Source organism: Pollachius pollachius (assembly GCF_949987615.1).
Source record: "Pollachius pollachius genome assembly, chromosome: 2".
Taxonomy (NCBI): domain Eukaryota; kingdom Metazoa; phylum Chordata; class Actinopteri; order Gadiformes; family Gadidae; genus Pollachius; species Pollachius pollachius.
Genome location: NC_136935.1, coordinates 20,860,654 through 20,874,674, shown reverse-complemented (window position 1 = coordinate 20,874,674; position 14,021 = coordinate 20,860,654). Strand labels below are relative to the sequence as shown.

Genomic DNA, 14,021 nt, shown 5'->3' with positions numbered 1-14,021 from the left:
CCTCAGTTGGCGAATAAAGACAGTCCAGAGAAACAACTCGGACAGGAAATCACCAATCTCCATCAAGACATTTGACTGAGGTCTAACAGCACAAAGACTAGTTGCAGGCACTTCACAACACTCTGATGAAGACTGTGTCAATGCAATCTCCCAGATGAAGCATAGTGTTGGTGAAGAAACAGTCAAGCAGAAAATGAGGAGTACCTTTCGGTATTGAAGATCCTGAAAGATGTGGCGATGTCCTGGCAGAATATTTACGTTTTAAAGATGTGAAAGGCCTAGTAAGTAATGATTTTCAGGTGGATGCATGCATCTATGTTTTGAGTTGGGTAATGTCAAGAGACATTTCCCAGTGGACAAACTTTAAGTGGACATATTTTGAGAATCGAGTAAGCATTGATAGATTCATGGTCTCAAAAACAACTCTCTTTTACCATCAAAGATTGAACAGGACTTTGTGGAGCTCTTTGGAGAGGCCACAAGCAACAAATTTAAGGAGAGATGGCCCACCGCCTTCAAAGACAAAATCATTGCCCAAAGTAAGGGACTACACCGCACAGCTGAGCTCCAAGAACTCATTGATGTTGCTGAATCATCTGACCATGTCAATAGTGATCGTGAAGATATGAGTAAGGATTTATACATTTATTGTTCAATCTAAACTGCAACAGTTTATTCTTTGGTTTGACCAGTCTGCCTATTGGTCATATTATTTTGTGTGTGTCTGTGTGTGTTTCAGGATGGGACAGGGACATGTCTGGAATCATTTTCCTCCTGTATCTATTTCCACCTTCAGCACTGGGTCGCAAGCAACCTGGCAAGATGGCGGCGGCTCAAGCGGAGAAGCTTCTTGTGGTGTTTCAGAAGGTTAGCCCAACAGTGAATAAATGTTACATCCCGCAGTAAAACTATTGCATTAGACATTTTATCCAATGCAATTGTGTTATGCAGTAAGGCCTTCAATATCTGTGGAATTGGAAGCTTGATCTACTATTTTACATGGTCTGGCCCAGATACAGGATATTTAGGATATTTTATATTTATATGCAAATACATGATATGCAACATCATGTATTTACACTACTGTTCAAAAGTTTGGGGTCACCTGTTTATTTCAGCATTAAACTCCATTATAGCCATTGTCATGAAATAATGATCTTGAATGCTGTAAGATCATTATGAGCACACGGAAATCAGTCAAGATGAGCTCAACAACTATGGGAACATTTTAGTGTTTAATGAAAACCATTTCCAATGTCTATTAAAAGTGATTGAGAGAATTCCAAGTGTGCAAAATGCTGTGTGAACACAACAAAAGTTGGCTGTTTTAAATAGCCTAAAATAAACCATAATGCTTTGTTTACCCTTTTATTGTTTAGCACTCTCGACTAAGTATGAATTATGAAGTATGAATCCTAAGCTTTGTGTTAGAAATGTTGAATTTTTTTAAAATTTTAAAGCAGCCAACTTCTGTAATGAGGACCCAAATTGCACACTTGGTATTCAATTTCTAAAGTCACTTTAAATAAGACATTCAAAGCCAACAACTCTCAAAGCCATCCCATAAGGGTTCAGCACAACTCAGCTGATTTCATTCACTCATAATAATCTCCCAGAGCATTCCAGTTGATTATTTCATAAAGCTGGTTATAATGGAGTTCAATGCTGAAATGAGCAGGTGACCCCAAACTTTTGAACGGTAGTGTACATTGTACAGATTATGAAGGATAAGAGATATGTAAATGCATTTCATATTACATACTGTTAGACTTTACTAAATCAATTAGATGTACTGAATCATGTAAAATAGTGTTACATTGGATTTTTATATTATTATATTTATTTCACAGATTGTGATGCTCAGTGATGAGCAGTGCTATTCTTTTCAGGCTGGCTTGCTCATCAATCAATTAAAATAACCAGATTGACTTGAAATTGAACAAATGTTTTGTTTCTGTCTGTGTGTCATCGACAGACAGGAACCAGCATACAACAGCACCTTGATTCCATCGAAGAGAGAAGACAGCCCTATCTTCTTGCCACCAGTACCAAGAAAAGTCGCATCCATGGCTACTACATCATACTGGACAAGCAAGCCATAGCTTGTCAGGCTGTGAGTGCTGTTGGAGCATTTGATGAACTTTTCAAAGCTCACTTTGTATTTGGCACATCCTACAACAATGCGCTGTACAAAATGTACACTTTCATTCAGACCACAATTTTTGAAATAGACAAAAGAAAGGTTAGAGAGACTCCTCGGGTTTCTGAACTCAGAGCAAGATTGCTCCACTAAATTAGCTGTTGAGCTCTACTAATCTATAAGCCAGGTGGTCTCTGACAATATGCTGCGTATTCTATGTAGTGAATGTTTTGGTGGGGTGAATGGTGGGGTTAGACACTTGAAGAGTGTGCATGGTTTATTGCCTGGGAAAACTCTCTCCCTTAAATGTGGCCAGAATGGTTGTTCTCTTGAGTTTGGGTCGTTTTCAGGGTTTAGAAAATATTTAAATCGCGTTCACAGACTAGTGGACAAAGTTCAGTTCAAAGTATCACTGAGGGACAGACCTCTGAGGCCAGAAATGTGTCAATGTCTTGTGATGATCATAGTGATTTGTGTTTTAGCGAGTGTGTTTTCAGTGACCAATAAAAACACCAAGGATGCTTGTGGAGCTATTGTAGCTCAACTGCTGACAGTAGGAGTAGGCCAAAATGCTGTTGATGGGGTAGTGTCGTCATTGGAAGAACTTGTGGAACAGATTCAAAGTCAGGTGAAAGAAACGGCTTTAAAATGCTTATCCCCAGAAAATGAAATGCATACTGGAATCACAAAAGCGTTTAGTGAAATTGAAAATCCCTTTACCTCCCTTAATACAGTCTCTAAACAGAAGTCCTATTTCAAAGAGACATGTGAAATTGTAACTCCTGTAGAAAAAGTACTTGGAGTCAGGTTTGATAATAGGAATAACAGATTTCCCTATGGTCTCCGAGGTAAACGTCACAAGGCTTTAAACTGGGGGTAATTCCCTTAGGTGAAGTCTGCACTGACGCGGAATCACGGAAAGGGCTCGGTAAGTGTGGACTCAAACCCTCACAACCTTTGTAATTAGACATTGGGACAGCCCTAAGGCCTTAATAATTTCGCGAGAACTCGCAATCCGTGAGTCCGGACATTGGGATTGATCTGATGAGAAACCCGTCCCTTACGTATACGTCATCATTCTGCGCCGTTACTTTGGCAACATTTGTGTTTATGCGCCTGTACACTCGCCCATGGTCCATAGGGGAAGCCTTCAGGATTAAAATTAAAAAAAATGCGCAAAATAAGGTAAATTGTTCGCTGGGATTTCTTTTTCATACGATATGCTAAAATCAACACTACAATGTTTGCTCTGCGCTCCTCAGCACGGACACGTTGTGGGATCTGGCAGCAGCCGAGGTCCAGAACCGGAACAGCGACACCAGTGAAGACCATGGTGGTGGTGGTGATGGCGCTGTCAGCCAGAGAACCGTGTTCATAGTGGGGAGCAAGACCGGGGTAGGTCACAGTACAAGAGGTGCTCCGTCCCTGACAAAGCATCCCTCCAAGTATTAGACCTAATAAAAGTTAATTTTGCTTTTCAGGGAAAAACATCTATTCTTCTGAGATGTCTTGACAGGTAAGTTGTGTGATACCTCAGGGGACCATCGCTCTTTCAGATTTAACATCAACTACCTGAACCACCTGCTGTGTACTCCTTAGGTTGACAGTAAACCAGACCATGAGTTTAACTCCTGTGCATGGTTACATCCAGATCCTTTGAGGAGTATTGACTGTTGTTCTCCACTAGGGATGAAGCAACCAAGCCAACGCTGGCTCTGGAGTATACGTTTGGACGACGAGCCCGAGGACATAACACAGTAAGGACATTGTTTAGTTCTGCAATGGCTCTTTGCCTCAGCAAAATGTAGCCACTTATTTGTGTTTTAAAATAGCTATTTGAAGCATTTTAAGGTATGTGTAACCAAGCAATTTTTTTAAGGCAAAGACCTTAACATTGTGTCACCCACACCTGCATATTTTATACATTCAATGGTGAAGACTTGAATGTTGTAGCCTTTATTGTTAGTGGACCTGCATCACCATGCACCATGCACACACCACGCACATTTCTGCGGTACATAATACCTTCCCCAAGGTCTAATAGGTCTGCCTGTGTGTGTGTGTGTGTGTGTGTGTGTGTGTGTGTGTGTGTGTGTGTGTGTGTGTGTGTGTGTGTGCGCACGCGTGGTCATTCCTCTTCTAGCCCAAAGACATAGCCCACCTGTGGGAGCTGGGAGGGGGGACCTCCCTCTCGGACCTGGTCCAAATACCTATCACTCCTCTTAGTATCAGGTAGGTCCAAAAGACTGCATCTGTGTATTGAAAATGGTTAATTTAGTACCGTCTGGCTACTTCAAAAAAGCTCTTCAGAGCACAGAAACATCATGGCTGTGTTTTAATGATCTTCTATTAGCTACTGATGCTGGTGATTCTGTCATCCTTGTTATGCTAGAGCATTTGACACTGTAAACCACACTATCTTCCTCTCGCGCCTTCAGCAATGGGTCTGAAAGGGTACTGCTATGAAATGGTTCAGATCCTACCTATCTGATAGAACCTTTTCTGTCAGCCTTTTCAGAAAATATGGCATCTCATTCCATTGCTATGCTGACGACAGACAAATTTACATACATCGGAAAGGACAAGATTCCACCACCATTAAGTGTCTCTTAAACTGGCTGGAGGATGTCAAAGCTTGGATGGCCTTACATTTTTTGAGCTTTAAGGACAGTAAAACGGAGGTCCTATTATTAGGATCAGGTACTACTTGTAACACCAATGGTATGGACTTAAGCACCCTCAACCCATGTGTCAAGTCCCATATAAGAAGCTTGGGTGTAATACTGGATACTAATCTTATTTTTGACAAACAGTTTAAGTCTGTAGTAAAATCAAGTTTCTTTCAGTTCAGAAATATTTCTAAAGTAAAACCTTTTCTGACTGTCACTAACTTTGAAAAAGTAATCCATGCATTTGTAACTACCAGGCTGGACTACTGTAATTCCCTATATGTTGGTCTCAACAAAGCCACTCTCTCTTACTTACAGTTGGTTCAAAATGCTGCAGCCCGCCTCCTAACGGGCACCCGTAAGGGTGAACATATTTCCCCCATCTTAGCCTCCCTTCACTGGCTCCCTGTCCACTATAGAATACATTTTAAGATCCTGCTACTAACATTTAAATGCTTAAATGGAAAAGCCCCCATGTACCTATCTGACATACTAGTCAAATACACTCTCAGATCCTCTGACCTGCTCTTACTGGCTGTTCCCAAAACTAAACACAAATGTAGAGGAGATAGGGTATATGCTGCTGTTGCCCCTAAACTATGGAACAGCTTGCCACTGCATACTAAATTGTCCCCCACTGTAGCTATTTTTAAATCAAATCTTAAAGGTCCTATGGCATGCTACTTTATGGATGCTTTAATATAGATATTAGTGGGCCCCTAACAGAGTATTTGAAGACATTCCCGAAATTCAGCCGTGGTGCAAAATTACAGCCACTACGAGCCAGCACATTGAGCTTTCCCCAAACGCGCCGTTTAGTTTTCTTTAGCATTAATGCAATTGTGGAGGAGAGAGGCGGGTCAAGGAGGAGGGTGGGGGTGGGCCCTGAGCAGCTGGCAGCCACGGTACCATGCACTCTGTTTACAGTGGATGTATCGCAATGGCGAGGCGTACACAGCCTTTGACCGTGTTCTGTAAACATTCTAGAACACTCCGGGTTCTCCGGCGGGAGTCCTGGAGCTCTATATCTATATCATATAATATATATTAGGGATCGACCGATATGGATTTTTTAGGGCCGATACTGATTCTTTTTCATCAGCCTTAGCCGATAACCGATACCGATTTTCTTGAGCCAATATTTGGAGCCGATAATGCCCTGTAAATCCAGAGTTCTCGCGAGAGCACAATTTGAATTTGCTCAGTAAGTCACTCTGGGAACAAGCAATATACTCGTGTATATTCTGGGCCTCCCCTGGCCCAGAACATTAATCAATCATCGATGTATCAATATAGGCGGGCCAAAAGCGTTGGATACGGCAAGAGTCTTATCTATTGGCTAGCTCCACTGGTCTGGATACGTCACCCCTTGTATTCTTCTGATTGGTCATAGTGTTATCCAATGTGCGTTATCCAGTGATATTTTCAAATTCATGCTTGGTGCCGCCCCTCGAGTTGGGCCATTTTCATTACTCGTTGCCAGACCCTACAGCTTTCCAGATGTGGGTCTGGATTTCCAGGCTAAGCCTCCCTCAATTTACATCATAAAAATGACACAATGATGATAACAAATGTTACAATGTCTCAATTTAAAAAAATGAACATTTATTGAACTGTCTGTAAATCACGCACAAAAAAATAAATAAATACAGATTTAGTAAAAAACACAAATATATATATATATATATATATATATATATATATATATATATATATATATATATATATATATATATATCAGTTGTTCACTAATATATATTATCAGTGGTGGTTGCTCGCGGCGGTGGTGCCTCACGGCGCTGGTGCCTTGGCAGCGGGCAGCGGGCAGCGCTGAGGCACCACCGCCCCGGCGGGGGACAATCGCGGTCAATCACTTTCTCCTCCATGTCGCTGTTCATGTAGCCTACTGGGAGTAAAAGACAAAGTTTCTTTTCCCCCAATTCCTTCTCAACCATGGCTGAGATAACCCCCACTACGAGTCTTGTTGTGGAAATACCAGAGACGTCAGAGAACCCGACGTGTTATGTGCCATAACACCAACAGCAGAATGGTTATCAAAATAACCAAGAAGTATACAACACGTGTTACAGTGTGTGTATTGACACATACACACGTGCCGCTCGCACGGTCGTAGCCGATTGGGCAAAGCAGCGAAAGGGGAGGTAGCATGTCCCCGTATGACGACATACGGGGAAAATTTCCAAAACGGCGCGTCTGAGCTTTGTTTTTTTCAAAGGCAGAGCAGGATAGCTAGTGCTTGTTTTACACCTAACGCCATTTCTTGCTACTGGGGGAGCATAGGCAGGCTAGGGGAACTTATATTAATGTTAGAAATGTTCATGGCATGGGATCTTTACAACTCATCTCTACTCTATTGGCTTTAATTCAGTATAACCTTTCTTTTACCTCTTCTTTATCTCATCGTTTAGTCTTTTGATCCTGATTGCACATTGATTCATTGCATTGTGGTAACTTCTAGCTTACATTATCATTGTTGTTACTGTTATAATTATTACTATTGTTATTACCGTTGTCTTAAATGTATGATTGTTACTTGTTTTATTGTTGTTTGTTTTAAGCATTTTGGTCAACTGTTAAATGTGCTTTACAAATAAATTTATATTACATTACATTATTCTATCTACATTTTGAGATACTGTTCATACTATATTCTTAAAAGTAAAACCGAAGATGAGCCAAATAAAGTATTTAATGATAATTTGACTATTCCCATCACTATTCTCTCCTGCTAGATCTCTGTCGCTCATCCTAGTCCTGGACTTGTCTCAACCCAACAGACTGTGGAAGACCATGGAAACCCTTCTTCAGGCAGCACATACCCAGCTAGGGAAGGCCTGCTCCCAGACTCAGGCCCATGCCGGGGCCAAGCACCAGGCGAGCAGCTTTCAACCAGCAGCGCGGGTGTTGCCCAAAGATTATCCTGTGAGGACTGATCCATTCATCCACTATGAAAGATGTATACACAATAGTATTTTTATAGTTTAACTCTATGGATGTGTTGATTATGCATATTATGCTTTATATATATTTATATATATTTCTTTTTTTATGCATGAACTGAAAACACTAAAAGGTGCATAGATTTAGAAATTGAAAAATGTGTGGATTCAGAAATAATTGCGCTCTGATGATGTATGGTATGTATGTGTATGGCATCTGATCATAATGTATGGTCTGTTGATAAATCTAAACATCAAAGACAATTTTTTATTTGTGACAATTTTACATTTATTTTTAATCAAAATTTATTTTTACATAGATAGTTTGATTACACTTTAGAGGAAGTTACTTAAGTTAGAGAGTATTATGTGTCTCTCACACAACAGGAACTCGTATGTAAAGACGGTTATTTGTGGATCCTTCTCAACAGGACAGAGAGCTTCTGAGTCCCTTTCCTGTTCCTCTGCTCATCATTGGCAGCAAATATGACCTTTTCATGGTGAGGTCTATTCGACTCTTCTCTTCCCTCCTCCACTCCTCCACACCATACTCTAGTCTTCTCTTCTCGAGTCTACATTAACACCTACTGGCCAAAAAGTGTTACCACTGTCTGGGGAAAGAGCTGCACATATACTCTATACTGTACATCTGTCTAACATCTGTCTGGGAACAGGCACACCCATTTACCAAAAACAATAACAATAACAACAAACAGGACATAAAATGCAGCCCACCGATCACAGCAACCTGCAACTCTTCAGACAAACCTAGTAGACACACACTAAACAGCAGTACAGTGATAGCGCTTCACTCGCCCTGTTTGTGACCCAAATATCTGGAGGATTCTCATGATCTTACATCGTCCTTTCAGCAGAAGGTCATCCTGTTTTTTCACCTACTTTCCCTTTTTTAAATCAATAAAATATCCCTGCGACTGTCAATGTTTTTGTAAACACCTGACTTCAAACATGGTTGTCTGGTCTCTAAGCTGCAACAGGCATTGATGCCACAAACCAATTACAACCGACTAGCTCACCATGTATCACCTCAACAATGACAGACATCCCAACAGGATCCCTGTGGGACCCAAAGGATGATTTATGATAGTCATGATAAGCCACAATTCATTCACAGATGGGGAGAGCATAACACATACTATGTAAGTTTGATGTGTATATAAAAAAAGAATGAACACTACTTATCATAGTTTATTAATAGGCAACCTTAATTTGGTAAATTCACTTTTTCTATCCTGTAGCTATTCTACAAAGACCTTTTTACGACAATGAATGCCTCACATTCACATACTGTATATGTCCACACACATAACGGCAGTGCCAACTAAGGATCCGTAAGTCATTTGATTCTATTTTTGTTGTGTGCCTTGTAGGAGTTGGAGTCTGATAAGAGGAAAGTGGTCAGTAAGACGTTGCGCTTTATCGGACACTGTTACGCAGCCTCTCTCATAGTAAGTACACTCTCACACGACAAATGTTCATCCAAAGAGCTCACACAAGGGTGGTTTGTTGCCATAGCCATTTAATAAAATAATCTTGGAGTCAATTTATCCATTACTTCATTACCAGACAATCAACTGTATCATATTAATTGCTCAAGTTAAATGATTAATAATAAAGAGAACACGTGATTTATCAAGATGACATCATTAGTTGCCATCCGAGGCGGCATGTGGCTCAGGAGGTAGAGCTGGTAACTGGAAGGTTGCTGGTTCGATCCCCGATGCTCCTCCTAGCTGAGTGTCCCTGAGCAAGAAACTTTACCCTGACTGCTCCTGACGAGCTGGCTGTCGTCTCGCATGGTGGACACCGCCGTCAGTGTGTGAATGTGTGCATGCATGGGTGAATGTGAGGTGAATGTTAGGTCAGTATTGTAAAGTGCTTTGCCACTGGTTAGAAAAGAGCTGTAAAAATTACTGCTGTCAGTTTAACGCATTATTAACGGCGTTAACGCAAACCAATTTTAATGGCGTTAATTGCTCTTGGCTTGGCAAACGTTTTAGCAACACCGAAAACAAAATGACAAGCACGCCGCACAAACTTGTTGGGGCAAGCAAGGATACGGAGCGGGTGAAAAACTCCTTAAAAGTGTGTGTGTGTTTGTGTGTTACTCTGTTCGAGCCTGCACATTAGCTGTTACGTCTTTCTGACTAATCGCAGTTCAAGGCCCACCTGGGCTGTACCACTTCGGGAGGGGCCGCTCAGTTACTCCCCTCTAGACAAAATCGACTTGGTTGCGACGTTGACAGTTTGTGAGTGCTGCATCTGTTGAGTGAGTGAGAGGTTGCGGGCGCACAGCTCAGGCTGCCAGACAGCGCTGCAAGGAACTTTTATAAACGCAATATTGTTATCCCGCAGTAATCAGCCCGACAGCCCCGAAACGTTAACGGCCCACCGGGAATTCCGACTCTCCCGATTACCACTCCGCCACCGTGTGCGTGTGCGTGTGCGTGTGTGTGTGTGTGTGTGTGTGTGTGTGTGTGGGGGCGGGCGGGCGTTATTCGATAGCCTGGTAAGGTGTATAGGCCTACATAAGGTAAGAATATTCATACTGGCTTAAATAATAAATGTTAGTATTTCCCATCTTTGGTGAGCAAGAGTTTTGTTCGAAAGTTCAGTGATTGAAACAAATGAAAGCCCGGGCTATTGAAGTTTTACGGTAGGCCTACCACTGTCATGCACCTACCCGATGTCAAGTGGACCGGGTTGAATTCACTGCGGGTCTCTCTTCTTATATCCATTTTACCAAATATATTGTATTACTGTCCTTCTCAACACTCTCTGATCTCACTAAAAGCCTAGCAGCACGAAATCAAGGGATATTTAGAATAGAAAAAAATGTGCGATTAACCGCGAGTTAACTATGACATTAATGCGATTTATCGTGATTAAATATTTTAATCGCTTGACAGCACTAGTATAAATGCATTCCATTAACTGTTAAACCCTGCATCCTACTGTCTCCTCCCCTCCTCTCCGATCAGTTCACTAGCACCAAGTCAGAGCTGCAGATGTCCAAGACCAAGAGCTTCTTCAACCACCTGGCCTTTGGCCTGGAGAGAGGGTGAGGGATGGCTCCACACTGCACACAAGCTATTCTTCATCAACATTCTTGTGTTGTTTGTTTGTATTCTGTCTCATGCAGGTCATCTCATGCAGAAAAACCAGAAATGGAAAACAAAAATAAAACACCTACATGACACCTAAGGACACCTACGTCGCGTAGGTGTCATTAGGTGTCATGTAGGTGTTTTATTTTTGTTTTCCATTTCTGTTTTTTCTTCTAGAAAGTCTGTGTCGTTTGACAGCAGCAAGCCCCTGGTCATTCCCTCGGGCTCCGACTCCTTCATCCAGATAGGTGAGCTCTCTCTCCCCAGGTGGTCAGTGACAGTACTGTGGGAAATTGGAACAGCATTCGGTATTTATTGGTTACCTTTCCTACTTTATCAAAAGACATACAATTTTACTGTATAAAAGCTGTAGTATGCCATTACTGTTTTACAATCACAAATGAATGTCCTGATGTTTTGGTTGCCAGGTCGAGTTACATATTGCTGTTATTAGGAATCAGCTATTGATGTCATCTTACAGGATGTTTTCTTGCTTTATGTGACTGTTGCTAGGCTCCCCTCCTACTAGTGGTGTGGATATTGGTTCTCTGCATGCTAAAAGCCCCTTGGACCTCTGGAAGAAGGTCTATGAGAGTGTGTTCCCTCCAGAGGTACTGAAATCACATACGGTCAAGAAATAAAGCTGTGTCTTGTATTCCAATTCTACGAACCCAAACTGTCACTGTACCTTATCGGAAGATTTTGCAAACATTTAGATCTGGTTTTTGCTTTTTTTTTGTGATTTGCGTTCAAGTGATAAAACATGAAGTTCTGAAGGTCACAATGTAAAGCCCGTATGCCCTTTTACATTAGAGGTTGGCGAGTAAAAGAGAACATCGTAGAGAAATTAACATTGGTCTAACTTCATAGCTGACAAAAAACAAGGGAAGACCGTTTTTCCACAATGTGCCCTCAGGCCATGAAGGATCATCCAAAGCCTTGTTGATAAAACTACACTACTGAAACGATGAATAGTACAATCTACATGTGTCTATTTAGGTGATATCAAGGTGTAGTAAAGTAGCTCCACCTTTGCTGAATGCAAAGGGGGTCACCCAGGGCAGGGTGACCCCCAACTTTGTAACGCGCCTTTTAGAAAATGCGCCTTTATTTAAAAAAAATGCAGCAGTCCATCAACGGACACACAGAGGTTTACTGTTGTTATATACAGGATATGTACTTTAGTAGAAGTGCTCAATGCAAAGCAACATCTTAAAGCATTCCTCCTGATTAGTGTCTCGTTTGTCTCTTCATTCTGCTCTACAGAGTATCAGTGAGAATAAGGAGCTGAAAGATCCAGCTAAGGACCCCCAGTACAGTGAGCCCCAGGTTGACTCCATGAGGGCCCAGAAGGACCAGGTAGGTCCAGGGGTCCACCAGCTCTACATCACTACAGCATGTATGCTTCAGCCAGCCAGAGGATCAGACTATATTATTATCCCTGTTTAGGAACGAAGGCTTTTGGGAATAATAAGTATTGGTCAGCTTAAAATGTCTTTCTTTCTTTTAAAAATCAATCATTATTTGATTTGAATGCAGTTCCAGATGCGCTGATAAGCCTCTTTTTGTGGAACACAACATAGATATATTATTTAGCAATCTGTGCATTTTCTGTAGAGAATACATGTTGTTGCATCTGAGCGGCCTCTGACCGGCCTGCCTCCGTTTAACCAATCAGAGGCTGAGCTTTATTCATTACATAATTGGCCGGCTCTGCTGTTTTAAACCAAAGATGTTCTCTCAAAGGTCCCATGGCATGAAAATGTCACTTTATGAGGTTTTCTAACATTAATATGAATTCCCCTAGCTTGCCTATGGTCCCCCAGTAGCTAGAAATGGCGCTAGGTGTAAAACCAAGCCTTTGAAAAATGAAAGCTCAGACGCTACGATTTCGAATTTGGCCCCATATGTCATCATAAGGGGCCAAGGTACCTCCCCTTTATCTCCTGCCCAGGGAATTTGGCCCGCCAATGAGACAATGAGCTACGACCGTGCGAGCGCCAGCTATGTGTGTGTGTGTGTGTGTGTGTGTGTGCGACCGACCCTGCGACCCCGCGACCCCGCGACCCCATTTCCAGTGCTGAAAATGTTTGCAACCAAAATGTTATTCTGTTTTTATTGTTATAACTTTTGCAAATTTTATTGAGGATTTCATTGTCAGTTTGCATATTAAAATATACTTTGAATAACGTATTTACAAATTACATTATTAAATTGCATAATGAATTGTCAAATGCACAATGTAATGACTTATTGAATTGCAAATTGCATTGCCATTTGATTTTTGCTACATATATGCTTCCATATGTTTTCCACTGTAGTCAGAGTTACCTTGCACATACCAAAATACCTTGATCACTTTCAATGTTGTGCCAAGAACAAGGGGGCTCATTGAAACGCATTAGACATTAAACAGAATTGTTTGCTAACTATAAATTTTTAAAATGTAAATGTTTTCTAGGTTTTGTTGAAGGCTACTGTTTTCTAGAGTGGGGTTGAGCCAGAGCTCAACACTGATTAGTATACATTTTGAAATGTATTTGTTAAAACATTTAACAAACAAGATTTGTTAAGTGATTTAAATAAACAGTTTAAACCTTTTAAACATCATTCAAGTTTGGAAACCACGGTTTTGCATTAGTTTGGATAGAATTCTTGATATTTATTTTTCTGTACTGTTCTCAGGAGTTGCAGCAGTACAGAAGAAATGCTGCAAAGTCATGGAAAGAACTGGAACTGGATACCTAGGAACACACACACCAACACACACACACTGATTATTTCCTAGATTATATATAGAAAGAGCATATCATTTATATTTATACCTGTACCTAATTTAGTCAACAGTGTATTCAGATGTTATTGAAAATAAAGAATCTTAAATAACTTTATTACATATGTAATACCTGATATTCAACATCATAAGGATGCTTTACAATTGGTTTGTATTGAAAATAATATAACCTTTAATGCTGGATTTAAAAAAAAAAAATGTTTTTGATTAAATATGAAACACATTGCTACAGCCACTAAGTTTAAAGTTGACAAAGTGATTTGAATCCATTGTATGATACTTGGTCAGCAGATCATCTGGCAGGTAATCGATTCCATCAATCCATCCAAT

At 40.9% G+C, this 14,021-nt stretch overlaps 1 protein-coding gene across 1 annotated transcript; it reads left to right on the top strand.

The window, feature by feature from the left end:
- Positions 1 to 3,233: 3,233 nt before the first annotated feature.
- On the top strand, positions 3,234 to 13,997 carry dync2li1 (dynein, cytoplasmic 2, light intermediate chain 1). The gene is made up of 13 exons (XM_079758712.1): positions 3,234 to 3,325; positions 3,403 to 3,535; positions 3,622 to 3,656; positions 3,828 to 3,897; positions 4,284 to 4,372; positions 7,563 to 7,752; positions 8,201 to 8,269; positions 9,161 to 9,238; positions 10,772 to 10,851; positions 11,075 to 11,145; positions 11,411 to 11,508; positions 12,164 to 12,256; positions 13,583 to 13,997. The coding sequence occupies exons 1-13, from the start codon at positions 3,312 to 3,314 to the stop codon at positions 13,643 to 13,645; spliced, it is 1,083 nt and encodes a 360-aa protein (XP_079614838.1). The 5' UTR covers positions 3,234 to 3,311; the 3' UTR covers positions 13,646 to 13,997.
- The last annotated feature ends 24 nt before the right edge of the window (positions 13,998 to 14,021 follow it).

Bases quoted from the DNA above. Each gene is read 5' to 3' on its own strand.
- dync2li1 (XM_079758712.1), top strand. The intron at 11,146-11,410 runs GTGAGCTCTCTC...GACTGTTGCTAG, and splicing joins CGACTCCTTCATCCAGATAG to GCTCCCCTCCTACTAGTGGT. The intron at 11,509-12,163 runs GTACTGAAATCA...TCTGCTCTACAG, and splicing joins AGAGTGTGTTCCCTCCAGAG to AGTATCAGTGAGAATAAGGA.